Source organism: Sphaerulina musiva (assembly GCF_000320565.1).
Source record: "Sphaerulina musiva SO2202 unplaced genomic scaffold SEPMUscaffold_6, whole genome shotgun sequence".
NCBI classification, from domain to species: Eukaryota; Fungi; Ascomycota; class Dothideomycetes; order Mycosphaerellales; family Mycosphaerellaceae; genus Sphaerulina; species Sphaerulina musiva.
This window is the reverse complement of record NW_016017388.1, coordinates 829,823-845,325: the sequence shown is the minus strand read 5'-3', so window position 1 is coordinate 845,325 and position 15,503 is coordinate 829,823. Positions and strand designations below refer to the sequence as shown.

Genomic DNA, 15,503 nt, shown 5'->3' with positions numbered 1-15,503 from the left:
TGTGGTTGGCGAAGAGTGTGCTGCGAACAAGCGATGTTTGCTGGTCATGAAGGCCATTATTTGCAAAGCCATACTGCTGCTGCTAACTTATGCCAAGGATGGATCGGAGGATGGATGGAGCTCGGGACTCGGGAAGCGGGAGCGCGGCAGAGAGAGATGCAAAAGGAGTATAGCGTAGAATTTATTCTATACCGCCTCCAGAAGTCAACAAGAGTCCCAAGAGTCAAGACATTTCTATTTCGCATTATCATCCTTCCCCATGTAACCTGGAATAACATCTGTGATTCTGACTCTATCCTCGCTTATATCATCCACCACCTTCCTCCGCATCGCCTCATTATCGGAAGTTGCCTGAGATCGAAACACGTGTTCCATTTCCTCCAGGGTGCGGCCTTTGGTTTCCTTGAAGAACAAATATACGCATATCGACATGATGATATCGAGGCAAGCGTAGAACAAGAACGTGTACGATCCCCATGATGCAATCATGTAGGGCGTTGCTAAACTGAAGACGAAGTTAAACAGCCATTGCGTGGCAACACCAGTGGAAGTGCCCAACTCCCGGATACGAGATGGGAAAATCTGGGAGAAAGTGTTAGTAGCGCTCGAGCAGATTAGAATTGCCATGTGATATGCGTACCTCAGCAGTGTAAGGCCACGGTACCGGACCCCATGAGAATTGATAGACCGAGTTTGTGAGAAAAATCAGAGCCACGGTCGCGATACCAGCGCCCGTTGTCTGGTTGTTGACGGGAGCAGAAGTCGTATTGTTCACGACCGTGACGACGACGAAGAGTACAGACATGACCAGAGCTGATATCCATAAGGTAGGCTTGCGTCCCCACGACTCGCTAAAGCAGAAGATATAGGTAGCCACCATAATGAACTTCTCCGCTCCATAAAGTCCCGTAATGAGGAGATTCTTTTCTCCCGCACCAACCAAAAGCTGGAAGAACTGCGGACCAAAGTACGCAAGTGCTGTCATGCCAGTGCACTGCTGTCCGAGAAACACACCAACAGCGAGCCCTAGTCGATACCGGTTCGCAGGCTCGAGTAGCTCCCGCTTCTTGAAGCCTTCACTAGCACGGACTTCCTCCGCGATACCAGTCTGGATCTCGTGGAATTCCGCCTTCACGTGTTCGCCACTGTCTGCACGCATCCATGCCAGAGCTTCCCATGCCTCTTCAGTTCTGCCCTTTTTCGCAAGCCATCGGATCGACTCTTTTTGCCAGAAGAGACCAATCGCCAAGAACGCTGCTGGAACCATCTGGAGACCGACTGGTATTTGCCACTGGGCAGAAGATACCTCCATGTCGTGTACAGTCGCATAATCGATCCAGTACGAGACAAGCACACCCGCAGCGAAGAGCAACTGCATGCCCGATCCAAGTTTCCCACGGATCTCTTTGGGTGCTTGTTCTGCATTATAACTCGGCACAACAGCCGTTGCAGCGCCCAGTCCCAAACCGGACACGAATCGACCCATGTAAAAACACACCAAAGAATGCGACGGAACGACTTGAAGAATCACCCCAGCAATGAAGACAAGACAAGCAATCTGTATCGTCGACTTTCTCCCATATCGTTCCGAAAGAGGAAAAATCGCCACTGCAGCAAGAAATGCTCCCACATTCTGCAGCGAAACCATCACTGCCGATACAGTCGTATGATCCGTATATCCAAAATCTCGCTGATAGGCCTTCATGGTGAGCACCCCACCTATATGATTTTGTTTTGAAAATTAGCAAGAAAAGGCGGGTGAAGGTAAATATAACCTTGGCTTTCCATCAGAAACGCCTGCCCTGTTTCCGACAAAACATACCGACTATGCCCGTATCATAACCAAATAAGAATCCTGCCGTACACACGAAAAATCCGAAGTAGTAGGCTCGGAATGTGCCCAGACGAGTGCTTCGTGGAGAAGACGAAGAAGAAGCCTTGTTGATCATCATGATCGTTTTGTTCCGTTCGTTTCTGTGGTTGGCGGGCTAGCTGGCGGCGCGACTTGGAATGTGAAAAGGAACAGTCCCCAAATCTCATGAAAGTTCGTGCGTGTCTTGTGTTGATGAGCGAGTAGAGAGAACAAGAAGAAGAAGAGAGAAAGCAGAGAGAAAGAGGTAGTCCCAGAAACCTGTACCTACCTTATACCTCAAGCAGGGCAAAGTCTCTCAATTAACAAAAACTCGTCACACCGTCACTGTAATACATGAGGTACTGTTGCTACTGGCCACCTCCGAATTCCCATGATGAAACACAACACGTACCTATCTTACTACTGTATTTTTTTTTATCTTGATATTGATCTGCATCACGCAACCAGCACGCCATACCGAGTTTCCGATGTCACTTGGTTTGTTAGGAAGGGATAGGTGAGGTGAGAACACCCTTGGAAACGGGTGGTCGTCTGATTAGCCCGACCAGCCGACAGGCGCACGCATTAGTAGGAAGTGAGTGCCTTTTCAATCAAGATAGGCAGGAGCACACTGGATGAGTGGGAAATATGGAAGTCTTTTTCTTTGTTGTGTCAAAACTTGGAATGGAATGGGATGGGATGGGATGGGAGATTTGGCTTGGCTGTGATAGGTAGCACGATTAAAGTCCTGCAGCCTCCTCTTCCTCCTCCGTAGTCTCAATTGATACCACCATTACCCACCACATCTGGAAACAGTGCTGTGGTGTAGTTATCCACGATCAAATAGTTCCTGATGACCGCGCTCCCGTTGTAGATGGAGTCGATTTGTGCCTTGCTGCACATACGTGGATTGAGAACGTAACAGAATGGGAGAGGCTGCTGTGGCGGATCGTTCTTAATGGCCCAGGTATCCGGGATGCCCACCGAGCTGTATATCGAGCCATCCTCCGAGGTCACAGGAACGGTACCGGTGGCAATGTCCACGTTGTGCAGTGCGCGCATGAAGATTTTGTAACTCGTCTCGGGTTGGTAGCTGGGGATCTCATGTCCGGCCTGGTACACACGACTGAAGCTGAGGTTGCCGTATTGTCGCACTTGTCCCCCGCAATAGCTGCTGTTGGTCTCGATGGCGGTGTATCCTGCGGCATGGAAGTTGCTCGTGTTGGTATAGTTGATGGCCAAGGAAACCGCTTCTCCACCGAGCCAATTGCAGGCGTAGTCTCGATCGCCATAGGCCATGGTCACTTTGATGCCATTCTCCAGCAGATACGCAAGGTCTTCCAGCCAGCCGGGTTTGTTGTAGTCGCCGATTGATCGGAAAGCAAAACTCACAGCTGCAGATGAGTGAGAAAAGTTCAGAGGTACACCCAGAGCTTGTTGGACGTGTGGCTGATTGAGGAAGCCGTAATAGAATTTCGGGACGAATGGGTCTGGGTCGAGTGTAGCAAAGTCGTAATAGTTACGACCAGCGTAGAGATTGTAAGGCGAGCGAACATTCTTGGAGCAATAGCTGTCTGATTTTGCACAGATGTCGTTCACTGTGGTATTGTGTCCCAGATTTTCAGGGTCGTAGGTCAGAGATAAATTGCGGCATTGGTAGATCTGGTCGATGCAGCCACCCTCCTTGTACAAGGAATCTAACATTCCCTCGTATATGGTTTGGTTCACAGTTTCAATTCCGTATGTATTGTTATAAGCAATATGTGGGTAGGAAGGCCCTTGCACCAGTTGGTCAAGACAGGCACTGATCAGCATGAGGGTATCAAGGTGACGGATGTGCTGTTCGCCCTCCACGTTGAAGTCACCCTTCTCGATTCGCTCATTCATCTCCTGGAAGAATGCAAAGATTGCAGGGCCGTACCTTCCTCCGTAACTCTCGGTAGCAAGAGAGATTCGGCCATCGTGAGGTCGATGCTCTGGGAACTCTTGAAACCACTCTTGGGCGAAGTGCCAGAGTGCCTGCGCCGCATTAACGGATCCGAGCGACGTCCGATTCGAGTCTTGGGAGGCATAGGTCCCGACGAGGAAAGTAGCATTCTGGGGCGGGATAGGATCGGTATCGTTGAGCAAGAATACTCTGTCGGTCACCAAATTGTGGGATATGTTCGTTAGAGTGTCGTAGGAGAAGCCAGCTTGTGCCGGTTGATCCAGATATAACATATTGACTTCATTGTTCCACGACCACTCGTTCAAAGTGGTGCTGTTCGAGTCCGGGTTGATGAAGCATGGCCCGTTCTCCGCTAGTAGTCCGAGCATTGAGCTCGAACCTGGTCCTCCGTTGAGCCATATTGACAGTGGCGCATTGCTAGGGTCCTTTCTCGACTCGAAGAACCAAAAGAAGGTGTTGATAGGATAGTCGGACTTTTGGCCTAGATCTTGAAGGGCACCAGCTGGCAGGTGTACATAGCCGCTGAAAGAACGCACTCCGGGGCATTCCCGCAGCTGATGTAACGCCATACATGGCGCATCATGATGAATGTCACGATGTTCGACAAGGTCTATGTAGACAATGTCGATGTCTGTTGATAGAACGATATACCATCTAGGAGGTACCTCCGTAGGTTCAGGATGGATGTTGTTGGAATGGGCAGGGAGGGGAGTGGTGGTAATCTTGATATTGTTGCCTCAGGCTGAGATTTGCGTGGGTTAGTGCCAAGACCCGAAATCCCTCTTCAACCTGACTTCAACGGTGAAGCGCTGGGCTGGAATGCAACGGCGGATTACAGTACTGGTTGCTGGGTAAGTTCCGATCAAAGGGATTATGATGCTTGGCGCATATTGGAAAAACTTGATTTGGGGCAACGGTTCCTTGATGGGAAGACCTCCACCTGTAAGTGGATGTATGATGCAGACAGTAGTGCATGTTGAGTTGTGCACAGCAGCAGCAAAAACGGGACATTATGTCGCTGTGCATACCTAGTAGAGGGTAAGGTATCTCCTACGGCCATCAATGATCACCTCAGCCACAGATGGAGGTGTATTTCTGCAATGACGCAGCATGATTCTGTCGATGATCCACCTCCTTCTGCGCCTCGCCACAATACCTTCTAGTACTACCTCCTAGGACAACAGGAGAGTCCAGAACGACTGGAGCGTGCTGTGGCGTAAAGTGACTTGGTACCATTGGTACCACCACCACTAAGCTACCACCACTAAGGTACCTTACCTGTAACCTGTACCTTCTAGGAGGTAATGAGGTATGAGGTATCGATTATGTGGGCACCCACTCACCCACTCACCCACTCCCCTCTTTCATCACCAGGGCACAGCACTGCGACATCACCCTCTGATGACGCGAACTACCATCATCGTCATGGTCGTCGACCGTTGCATATAGGTAGGCGCGACTGCTGCCCGCAGCAACAATGCTTCCATTCCCCCACCATCATCGAATATCTACACAGTTCTACTGAACATTGAATCTCAACAAGCCTCCCACTCCCGTCCATCAGATCTCCCCCATACACTACCACTCATCATGGACGCAGCAGCAAGCGCCGTCGGAAAGTTCCTCAACTCGGCCGGCGACAAGGACACCACAGTCGAGCAGGACGTGGCCCCCGCCGTCGAGCACGACACCATCACCAAGAAGCACGAGACCAAGGAACAAAAGGTCATCGACAAGGAAAGGCATCAAGACCACTACCACACCACTGTGCAGCCTCTGAAAGACCGCGAGGTGCAAGACACAAAGCACGACCACGAGCAAGCCCCCACAGAATACCGCAAAGTGGACAACGATGCCAAGAGAGACGATGTGAAGGCACAGGCTGCTTCCGACCGCAATCAATACAAGGACTCGACCACTGAGGGCATGACACACGAGAAGACCACCAAGGAGGGTGACGTTGTCGGCGAGCAGGTCCACCACCACCTGCATGAGACTATTCAACCTGTCATTGAAAAGGGTAAGCAATCAATCATCATCATTGTCAATCGACGACGTCCCTGCACCAAAAAAAACATTATTACGTGAAAGCTAACGCACATTTACCCCCTTCCAGAAATCGTCAAGCCATCTGTAACACACAAGACCATTCCCGTCAAGGAAGTCATTCAAGACCAATCGCAGAACCACGGCGTGACGACCAAGGAGCCTATCTCTGTTGGAGAGTTCTCACATCGCTTGGATGGGGAGAAGAAGACTGAGCACAAAGTCTCGGGAGATTTGCCGAGTGAGAAGTAAAGGTATTGGTAATTTTACCTTGCCTCTTACTTTCACAAACTTGTATTTTTATGAGATGCTCCAAGGCTCAGCTAGCCTCCTTCCCTGAATGAAAATAATGATGACTCATGTTCACAATCGATATTGAATATACACATGTTGCATTCTCTTCTCATTATCTGTTACTGTATGGTGATAGAAGACTGACCCAGGAGCTATCTTACCTACCTACCTACCTACCTACCTGTTGGGGGAAAAAGGAAATACGTGTATACCATCTCTTGTCATCTACACGTGTTTTATTTCAGCTCATTCGTGTGATCACATCTACAGGTAGGCAAAGGAAAAAGAAGCCTTATCATCAATCATCATCATCATTCATATCTATGTCTCTATATCTCTCTCTCATAACCAAAACCTCTCCCTTCCTCTCCCTCCCTCTCAAACCCCTTTCTCCATCTCCAAACTCGAACTCTCATACTCCACATTCTCATTCTTCTGATGATGAGAATAATCATCATCAAACTCCTTCCTCGCAGCAGCCTCGGCCAACCTCTCAATTTCAGGATCCGGTTGCTTCAACGAAGCCTTCACAATCGCTTGAATCGAATCATGCTCTTTGAACAACGCATTCATTTGTTCGAGACTGCGGCCCATAGTCTCGGGATACATGAAATATACGAGCATGGGAATACATGCTCCGAGAATGGCGTAGAGAATGTAGTATTTGTAGCCGATGCTTTCGATTGCCACGGGGGTGATCATGAGGACGGCGAAGTTCCAGAGCCTGGTGGGGGCGTGGGAGAGAAAGTTTCTTAGCTGCATATTCTTTTTTCTTTCTCTCTGCTGTGATTTTTTGGAATAGAGATGGATGTAAAAGGTGAGTGACTTACCAGTGGTTTGCCGTCGAGAAGGATGTCATTGGCATTCGGAGGCGCGTGGGCGCCACTTCGGTGACATAGAGGTAGTTGCACCCCAAAAAGCCGATGGGAACCTGGGAGGAGGTACGGTGTCAGCAGCAGCTCAAGTCAGATATATATATATATCGCGGTCAAAGGCTGCTGCTGCTACTTACGAAGAAATTGAACAAAAACACAAAAAATACAGATCCAACCTGAGCGGACTTGTTCGAAGCTGGGAAACTGTCGGTGATGGCGAGTGCTGTCATGCACATGGACATGCCGAATCCGCTAAACATGAAGAGCTTGCGGCGTCCAAAGCGATCGATGGTGAAGAAGGCGACGAATGAGCTCAGAAACTTCCAGGTCAGACATGCCCCGGAAAGGATCCGAGCCATCTCTGCATCCATACCGAGGCCTTGTTGGAAGATTGTGGTGCTATAGCTAGAAATCAGATTTGACCCACACCACTGTTGGAAAAACTGGATGAGCAGGCAGAGCATGAAGCGGTAGAACACCTTGTCCTCGCCCATCTTGAAGAGGTCTCGCTTCCGAGCGGCGCTTTTCGTCGCCTCGAGAGTAAGCTCAATATTACCCATTTCATGAGCGATTTCGAAGCTGCCGATAGGCATGTCTCGCAGTTGGGAAAGCGTGCTTCGAGCCTGATCCATCTTGCCGATTTTGGCGAGCCAGCGTGGCGATTCGGGAACCAGGTATACCGAAGCCATCAAGACCAAACTGATAATTGCCGGAATCACCAAAGGCATTCGCCATGATAAGCTCCCCGTCTTGATCTCAAAGAAGCCCAGTTCAATCCACGCCTGCAGAACAAATCCGACCGTGATGAACAGACCATCAATCACCACATGTTGTCCACGATTTTTCGCCCGCGAACACTCGGATTGCCATACAGGCACCGTCGTGCTCAGAGCACCCACACCCAGGCCGAGAATAAAACGTCCAATAGTGAATTGTGCGAGTCCAAAACTGCTGCATTCCAGAACCTCGCCGATGAAGGTCAGTGTCGCGGCGAGCAAGACGGTTTTTCGTCGTCCGAGAATGTCGCCGATAGACGCGCATGCAAGAGCGCCGAAGAGCGCGCCAAGAGTGCACGTTGCCACGATCGTGCCCTGGAAATACAAGGTAGATTAATTAGCCAGAATGCTTGGTCTTTTTTGTTTTTTTCCCACCACACCGGTAACACCACCGCCGCCTGCCTTCAGATACATAGGAGGTAGTACTCAACTCACCTGCACTGTGCTGTTGGTCGACTTCTGCGCTCCTTTCGTGTGAATGGTGTCAATTTCCGGGAACGTCTCGACCCAGCTCTCGATGGAAAGTAAGCCACCCAGACCAGACTGGTTGTATCCAAAGAGGACAAAAGACGGAAGTGCGATCAGTAACGTCTGGATGAGTTCCAGACGCTTTCCACCACGAGGGAGAGGCGACATCTTGGCAAAGCTGTCGGTCGAACGTCGCGTGGGAACTTGGACAAGTAGCCAAGAGTGAACAAGACTTTTTGCTGAAGAGCTTGGCCCCAAAGGTTGGCATGTACATACATACCTTATATATATACCCATATAAATCCACACTTTTCCATGTGAGCTATACGATTGCCTTGAAAAGAGGTCACAGGATGCCCCGGCATCCAAATTGCATGAGAACTAACGCAACGTACTAGGTAAGGTAGAGGTAGGTAGGTAAGGTAGGCAGTGTGGACCTCTGCTTCCCGAGCTTCTGTTACGCACTTCTGTTACGACTCTTCTCAACGATACCCTTAATGTATCCACCATGTCCGCTGTATCCAGTATCCACTTTGTTGACCCGTGGGGGACCTTGATTAGCAAAGTCCGGAGAAGAACCTATATCCATGAAGGTCTGCGGCATGCGGCTGCATCACCCAATGGATCTGGAAAACACGGCACACACGGCATCCACAACGATCTTTTCCTCGTGCAGGGACTGCGATGCACCCACAAGTATTGTTGTGCATTGGTCGCAATGAGAGCCCTTCGCGAGATAGTGGAACTGAAGATCCTGTGGTTGTTTCGTTTTCTCGTGACGCACGTAGCTCGTGCTCGGTCTTTTCGGCGATCAAATTCTCGAGGCACAGAACATACCTTAATCACTCACCCTCTCAAGCTCAAGAGCGAGAGAGCAAAGTAAACCTCCAAAGTGACCGGAATTGAAGCGAGACATTATGGCCTACATCGGCATGTCAGAAGTTGCTAAGGTGGCGCTGGCCCGAGCAGAGACCACTCGGCCCGCAATGGTTACGACATGCAACAGTTCCAGAAGGATCCCCCCAGTTCAGCTTGTCATGCTTCACCGCTCTGAACCGTCCATTGCCGGACGGCGCGTGCTAGCAGACCGAAAGGATAATATAATTATGATGGTGGGGACTGGGGGACGAACTTGAATCGACGTCGGGACCACTTTCACACTTCTCAGTGAGTGGTTGGGAGTTTGCGTTTAGCCGCCTTGTACGCTACGCTGGCACCACCGCCACAAAAAGATACAGTGGAGGCGAGATGGAGAGGGTCTGACTCTGCGGTAGCGATGTGATGATGACGACCGCCGACACGACAGCGTTTTACCTATCGATTGTCAGTATGCCAACAAGCGCAATATCCAACAACAGGACAACGAATACCTCTTCCTCTTCCTCTTCTTCTTTCTGCAGCTGTCTCACAAGTACATGTAATGTATTTCATGCGTGTGCACCTTCCAAATCCGTGTGTGGAAAGCTGCACATCGTCTGAGGTGGTGACACAGCTTTAGTTTGTTTCTCTCTTCGAAGAAAGTGTTATTCCTCCATCGCCCTGGCTTTGTCGCATCCGCCCTGATGAGGAAACTGCGAGACATGATGATTGTGCTGATATGCCGTCACCATCTTTGCCTTTTGCCTTTGCAGCTGTTCTGCAAGCGATCTGGGCAAAGCGATTATGCGTGCGTCCAGAATGAAGTGCACTGCAACTACGCTCTCATGAGTACAGCGAGAGCAGTATATCGCGAGAGTTTATCGCGCATTGCATACATACGTGCGTGCGTGCAGATCCGATATCTCCAGCGTGTTCAATTTGCCACGTGAGAGCGGTCGTCTTGCGTAAAGTATACGTAAGGTAGGATGTACCCTGATTGTGGTTGTGGTCTTCGTTTTACACATGCAAACACCTGCAAGAACGGCGGCGCTACAACTGCACCTATTTCTCTATTTTGCAGCAGCAGTATCAGGACAAGTACATGTACTCGGGTAGAAACTTTTTTTGATTTACCTGCCCCATGAGGGCAAAGTAAGATCAGCAAAGGCCAGCGCATTTTTTCCTACTTTCGTCGGGTTTCCGGAGCAGACTTGTTGTTATTGGGAGAGATAAGGAGAGGTAGGATGACCTGTGTTCCTGAAGTTATGAGTTGTTCTCAGGTGGTCGGACTTGGTGTATCCTGTACCTACCTGACCTCGGTTCCAGACCCTTTGACTAAGGTAGGTATAGAACACCTGCCTAGCTGGTCAAGAGTCGGAACCTAGGTCTACGGTCTACCTATCTCTCGCCAGTCAGTTGGTGATGATACTGTATAAAACGAGCATGTGGTAGATCTTTTAATTAACGCAAGCTCGAGATGCTTTGGAGAGGGCCGTCGGGTAGGATGCCAAGTGACAACTGTATGTCTGTGCAGTGCTTCAGTGGTTTCTCCTCGCCCCACAGTGCATACCCGAGTTATGTTCTTTGATATCATCTCTGCGGACGAGTATGGGTCTAGAATGATGAAGGCGGCCGACACTCGCGCGAAGATATGAACAGCGTGGGGTCAGTTCTTTGATATGTTGTACGGAATACCATTGCTTGAAGAGGGTTCAAGTCGATACCCCGCAAACACGTCGGCGATGTCGCTACTAGGGAGCTCTGAACCTAGCAAGAGGCCAAATCTTGGTTTCGGAAACTTCCTTCTAAGAACTTCGATTTTGAAACTTACTAGTATATATCTATTCTCTAAATTTCTCTCTAGATATACGTCTAGATATACGTATATAGGTATTCTCTCTCTTTCTTCCTTTCTCTCTTTCCCTTTTTCTTTCTTCTACTCTCTTTTCTCCTTATTCTTCTTCTTATTCTCCTTCTCGTTCTACTCTATATTCTAGAAAGAGAAGGAGAAGGAAAAGAAGGAGAAGAAGAAGGAGAAGAAGAAAGAGAAGAAGAAAGAGAAGAAGAAAGAGAAGGAGAAGAAGAAGAAGAAGGAAAAAGAGAAGAAAAAAGAGGAAGAGTAGAAGCCTAGAAAGAAGAAGAAGAAAAGGTCTAGAAAGAAAAGATCTCTTCTTCCTAGGCCTCTTCTTTCTAGGCCTCTTCTTTCTAAGTCTCTTCTTCTTAGGCCTCTTCTTCTTAGGCCTCTTCTTCCTAGGCCTCTTCTTTCTAGGCCTCTTTTTTCTAGGCTAGGCCTCTTCTCCTTAGGTCTCTTCTCTCTAGGCCTCTTTATTCTAGGCCTCTTCTTCCTAGGTCTCTTCTTCCTAGACTTCTTTTCTCTAAGCCTCTTCTTCTTAGGTCTCTCCTTTCTAGGTCTCTTCTTCCTAGGTCTCTTCTTCCTAGGTCTCTTCTTCTTAGGTCTCTTCTTTTTAGGCCTCTTTTTTCTAGGCCTAGCCTTTTCTCCCTAGGCCTCTCCTTCCTAGGTCTCTTCTTCCTAGGCCTCTTCTTCCTAGGTCTCTTCTTCTTAGGTCTCTTCTTTTTAGGCCTCTTTTTTTAGGCTAGGCCTCTTTTTTCTAGGCCTCTTCTCCCTATACCTCTTCCTTTTTAGGTCTCTTCTTCCTAGGTCTCTTCTTCCTAGGTCTCTTCTTCCTAGGCCTTTTCTTTCTAGGTCTCTTCTTTCTAGGCCTCTTCTTCTTCTTTCTCTTTCTTCTTCTCCTTCTCCTTCTTTTACTCCTTCTCCTTCTCCTTTTCCTTCTCCTTCTCCTTCCCTTTCTTCTTCTCCTTCTCCTTCTCCTTCTCCTTCTCCTTCTCCTTCTACTCTATATTAAGATCTAGGAAGAAAAGATAGGAAGAAGAGGCCTAGGGAGAAGAGGCCTAGAAAGAAGAGACCTAGAGAGAAAAGACCTAGGAAGAAAAGATAGGAAGAAGAGGCCTAGGGAGAAGAGGCCTAGAAAGAAAAGACCTAGAAAGAAGAGACCTAGGAAGAAGAGAAGGCCTAGAAGGAAGAGGCCTAGAAGGAAGAGGCTTAGGAAGAAGAGGCCTAAAGAGAAGAAGCTAGGAAAAAGAGGCCTAGAAAGAGGCTAAGCCTAGAAAAAAGAGGCCTAGAAAGAAGAGACCTAAGAAGAAGAGACCTAGAAAGAAGAGGCCTAGAGAGAAGAGACCTAGAAAGAAGAGGCCTAGGAAGAAGAGGCCTAGAGAGAAAAGGCCTAGGGAGAAGAGGCCTAGAGAGAAGATACTTAGAAAGAAACGATAGAGAGAAAAGACTTAGGAAAAAGAGGCCTAGAGAGAAGAGGCCTAGAGAGAAGAGGCCTAGAGAGAAGAGGCCTAGAGAGAAGAGGCCTAGAGAGAAGAGGCCTAGAGAGAAGAGGCCTAGAAAGAAGAGGCCTAAAGAGAAGAGGCCTAGGAAGAAGAAGCCTAAAGAGAAGAGGCCTAGGAAGAAGAGGCCTAGAGAGAAGAGGCCTAGAGAGAAGAGGCCTAGAGAGAAGAGGCCTAGAAAGAAGAGGCCTAGAGAGAAGAGGCCTAAAGAGAAGAGGCCTAGGAAGAAGAGGCCTAAGAAGAAGAGGCCTAGAGAGAAGAGGTATAGGGAGAAGAGGCCTAGAGAGAAGAGGCCTAGAGAGAAGAGGCCTAGGGAGAAGAGGCCTAGAGAGAAGAGGCCTACTCCTATATATAAGGTATCCCTTTTCTCTTTCTATATATAAGATATTCTCTCTTCCCTTTCTATATAGGAGGTATCTCTCTTCTCTTACTATATAAAAGGTACCTATATCTTTGCTTCCTACCTAGGTACCTAGGTACATCTCAATATATATAAATATATATACAAATACAGACGTAAATATATATATAAATACGGATATAAATACCTATATAAATAAGTACGTAAATACGTATAGAAATATATACGTAAATACGTATAGAAATGCGTAGACTATAGCGTAAGATTGAAGATCGAAGTTTCCGAAACCCAAGTTTCCGAAAACTAAGATTTGGCCTCTTGCTAGGTTCAGAGCTCTGTCGCTACTCGGACCAGACTGTTCAGCCGACCAGCCGCCGTAGCCATGCCGAGAGCCCATCAACCATCAATTCATAAACTACGACTCTGACACCAAAGTCACACGTATCATATGCCAACACTGCCTGTTATGGACTAGGTATTGCTAGTAACAAGAGCAACCGCGAGAACCGGCGCCACATCTATTCATGCCTGCAGTACGCGCAGTGGAAAGCTGACAATACTCCCGAAGAAGAAGAAGAAGAAGAAGAAAAAGACCCTACCTCCTCCTCCTCTCCTCACCACGACCGCACTCATAACATGGCAGCAGCCTCAACTCCAGCATTCTTCGCCGCAGTCGAGACTCGCATCTCCTGCTACGAACTCTCCAAAGAGTCCCCGATCCCGGACTCGCGCATCCGAGAAATCGTCTCCACGGCCGTCAAACACGCTCCCTCATCCTTCAACGTGCAAAGCGCACGAGCTGTAATCCTCCTCAAAGCCGAGCATGACACGCTCTGGAACATTGCCGACCGCATCTCTCAATCCGCTCAACCCGAGATGTATAACAAAATGCTGGGGAAAATGATCTCGGGATTCAGCTCTGCATATGGTACCGTCTTGTGGTTTGAAGATCAGGACGCGTTAGACGGTCTCGCAGCGAAAAATCCCCTCTTTGGCGACTTGGTGCCGGGGTGGGGGGATACGTCTTCGGGGATGCATCAGTTCATTGCGTGGACGGCTTTGGAATTAGAGGGGTTGGGGTGTAATTTGCAACATTTCAATTTTATCGGGGAGTTTGAAGAAGAGGTGAAAAGGCAGTGGGGACTACCGGGGACGTGGAGGTTGAAGTCACAGTTGGTTTTTGGGAAGCCCGTGAATGGACTGGTGAGGAAGAGGGAGCGGAGTTATCTTCCCATGGAGGATAGGGTCAAGATCTTCGGCTCTTCTTAGGCGAGGCTTCGGGATATGAAGGATCAATAACGTTCCATCTGCTGCTAACGACCACCACTTACATCAGTCATCACGAAGGTATGCATTTACAGCGACGATGAAGCACCACAGACTTTGCATCGCCTCGGGAAGATCAAGACACCTGTGCCGGAGTGTTGAAGACCTGCGGGCATTGCGCTGTTCACGAGCAACAAAACGCGGAATGAATATGGCAGGAATCATAGGTAAGAATACTGACTACATATTTTAACTACCCCATCGTTTTCCGCGCCATCCCCAATGCTGTCATCGATCATAATTCCTGTCATCGTTACTGGTCTCTGCATCTCCCCTGTCCCCAAACAAGGCTACATTCATGATTCGTGGGAAGAACGAATCTATGGGAGTCTCTGAGGAGTGTAGCTCTGGTCTGGCTTCACAGTCTTGCCATTGACAATCTGGCTGTCCTTGTAAGCAGGGTAGATGATCCTATCAAGAAGAAAACACATCCCAGGTCAGCCAAAAGAACGTAAGCAAGCAACACTTCATAACAGAAGATACTCACTGTCCATTCCTCACAACACTCAACGTCTGAAACTCCTGTCCCGCACCAAACTGGTTGGACCAGGTGCTTCCAATACGGAAGTTTCCGCACGCCACCGAGTTGTACGAAGCACGAGCAGCCGGGTTGCCAGTGACCTGGTAAGAGCACTTGGTGGCAGCGGATCCATCATTGGTGTTGATGCCAAAGCTGTAATTGCAGGACTTGGCGTCGGAAGTGCAGGTGCGCTTGAAGTTCTGGATCGTCCAGGTGGTGCCGGCGGCGGCCATCATGCTGACGCCGACTGCTGGCTCGGGGACGGGGGTTGCCAGAGAAGTGCTGGCGGCGGCCAGGAAGGCGAGGACGGTGGTGGTGAATTGCATGATGATGTCGGTTTGTTGGAGTGGGTAGAGAAGTGTGGTCGGAGTGATTGTATTGCTCTTGTTGTTGTTGGTATTGGAAGATGCTGATGATGATGAAGGACAGCAGAGAGAGAGGCCATTCGATCACTCTTTATATACATACATCCTCCTCCTCCTCCTCCATTTCTGGTTTTTGTTGTTATTTCTCCACGCCATGCCATTTCCAGCAATAGAGAAGAATGCATTCGAATACGAGAAAACTAGTCTCTTCCAGATCCAAAAGTGTACCCCCGACCGATGAAGCCATCATGCAATAGAATAGATAGAGTTCAACACACAGAATTCTTATTTTTCCTTTTTGTGATTTTCCATTTTTAGACGCCAGTATAGTTAAACATTGTACCTGTATACCTTACCTACCTGTATTTGGTTACCTTACCAATGTTCCTATGTTGGTATGTATACAACCCTAACATTGTACATCCATGACATAGGAGGAGGTAGCGCTTGCAGTTTGTTCCTC

The 15,503-nt window shown here is 48.7% G+C and overlaps 6 protein-coding genes across 6 annotated transcripts; 2 read left to right on the top strand and 4 right to left on the bottom strand.

Moving 5' to 3' along the window:
- Positions 1–234: 234 nt before the first annotated feature.
- SEPMUDRAFT_46769 (general substrate transporter) lies at positions 235–1,949 on the bottom strand (the record flags this gene model as incomplete). The annotated part of the gene is made up of 4 exons (XM_016909011.1): positions 235–582; positions 641–1,558; positions 1,646–1,719; positions 1,823–1,949. The coding sequence occupies 4 exons, from the start codon at positions 1,947–1,949 to the stop codon at positions 235–237; spliced, it is 1,467 nt and encodes a 488-aa protein (XP_016760041.1).
- A 615-nt stretch (positions 1,950–2,564) lies between these two features.
- On the bottom strand, positions 2,565–4,466 carry SEPMUDRAFT_149756 (carboxypeptidase S1-like protein B). The gene has a single exon (XM_016905751.1). It carries the CDS (start codon positions 4,367–4,369, stop codon positions 2,630–2,632), a length of 1,740 nt encoding a protein of 579 aa, XP_016760040.1. The 5' UTR covers positions 4,370–4,466; the 3' UTR covers positions 2,565–2,629.
- Positions 4,467–5,129: 663 nt separating this feature from the next.
- On the top strand, positions 5,130–6,251 carry SEPMUDRAFT_149755 (uncharacterized protein). The gene is made up of 2 exons (XM_016905750.1): positions 5,130–5,820; positions 5,917–6,251. The coding sequence occupies exons 1-2, from the start codon at positions 5,391–5,393 to the stop codon at positions 6,096–6,098; spliced, it is 612 nt and encodes a 203-aa protein (XP_016760039.1). The 5' UTR covers positions 5,130–5,390; the 3' UTR covers positions 6,099–6,251.
- A 219-nt stretch (positions 6,252–6,470) lies between these two features.
- Positions 6,471–8,427, bottom strand: SEPMUDRAFT_67326 (general substrate transporter; the record flags this gene model as incomplete). The annotated part of the gene is made up of 4 exons (XM_016909785.1): positions 6,471–6,864; positions 6,971–7,071; positions 7,153–8,106; positions 8,227–8,427. The coding sequence occupies 4 exons, from the start codon at positions 8,425–8,427 to the stop codon at positions 6,519–6,521; spliced, it is 1,602 nt and encodes a 533-aa protein (XP_016760038.1). The 3' UTR covers positions 6,471–6,518.
- Positions 8,428–13,293: 4,866 nt separating this feature from the next.
- On the bottom strand, positions 13,294–15,078 carry SEPMUDRAFT_149753 (uncharacterized protein). Its single transcript, XM_016905749.1, has 2 exons — positions 14,643–15,078; positions 13,294–14,566 (listed from the first exon to the last, which is right to left on the bottom strand). Exons 1-2 carry the CDS (start codon positions 14,999–15,001, stop codon positions 14,476–14,478), a joined length of 450 nt encoding a protein of 149 aa, XP_016760036.1. The 5' UTR covers positions 15,002–15,078; the 3' UTR covers positions 13,294–14,475.
- On the top strand, positions 13,466–14,098 carry SEPMUDRAFT_46791 (Nitroreductase; the record flags this gene model as incomplete). Its single annotated transcript, XM_016909014.1, has 1 exon — positions 13,466–14,098. The coding sequence occupies one exon, from the start codon at positions 13,466–13,468 to the stop codon at positions 14,096–14,098; it is 633 nt and encodes a 210-aa protein (XP_016760037.1).
- Positions 15,079–15,503: the final 425 nt, after the last annotated feature.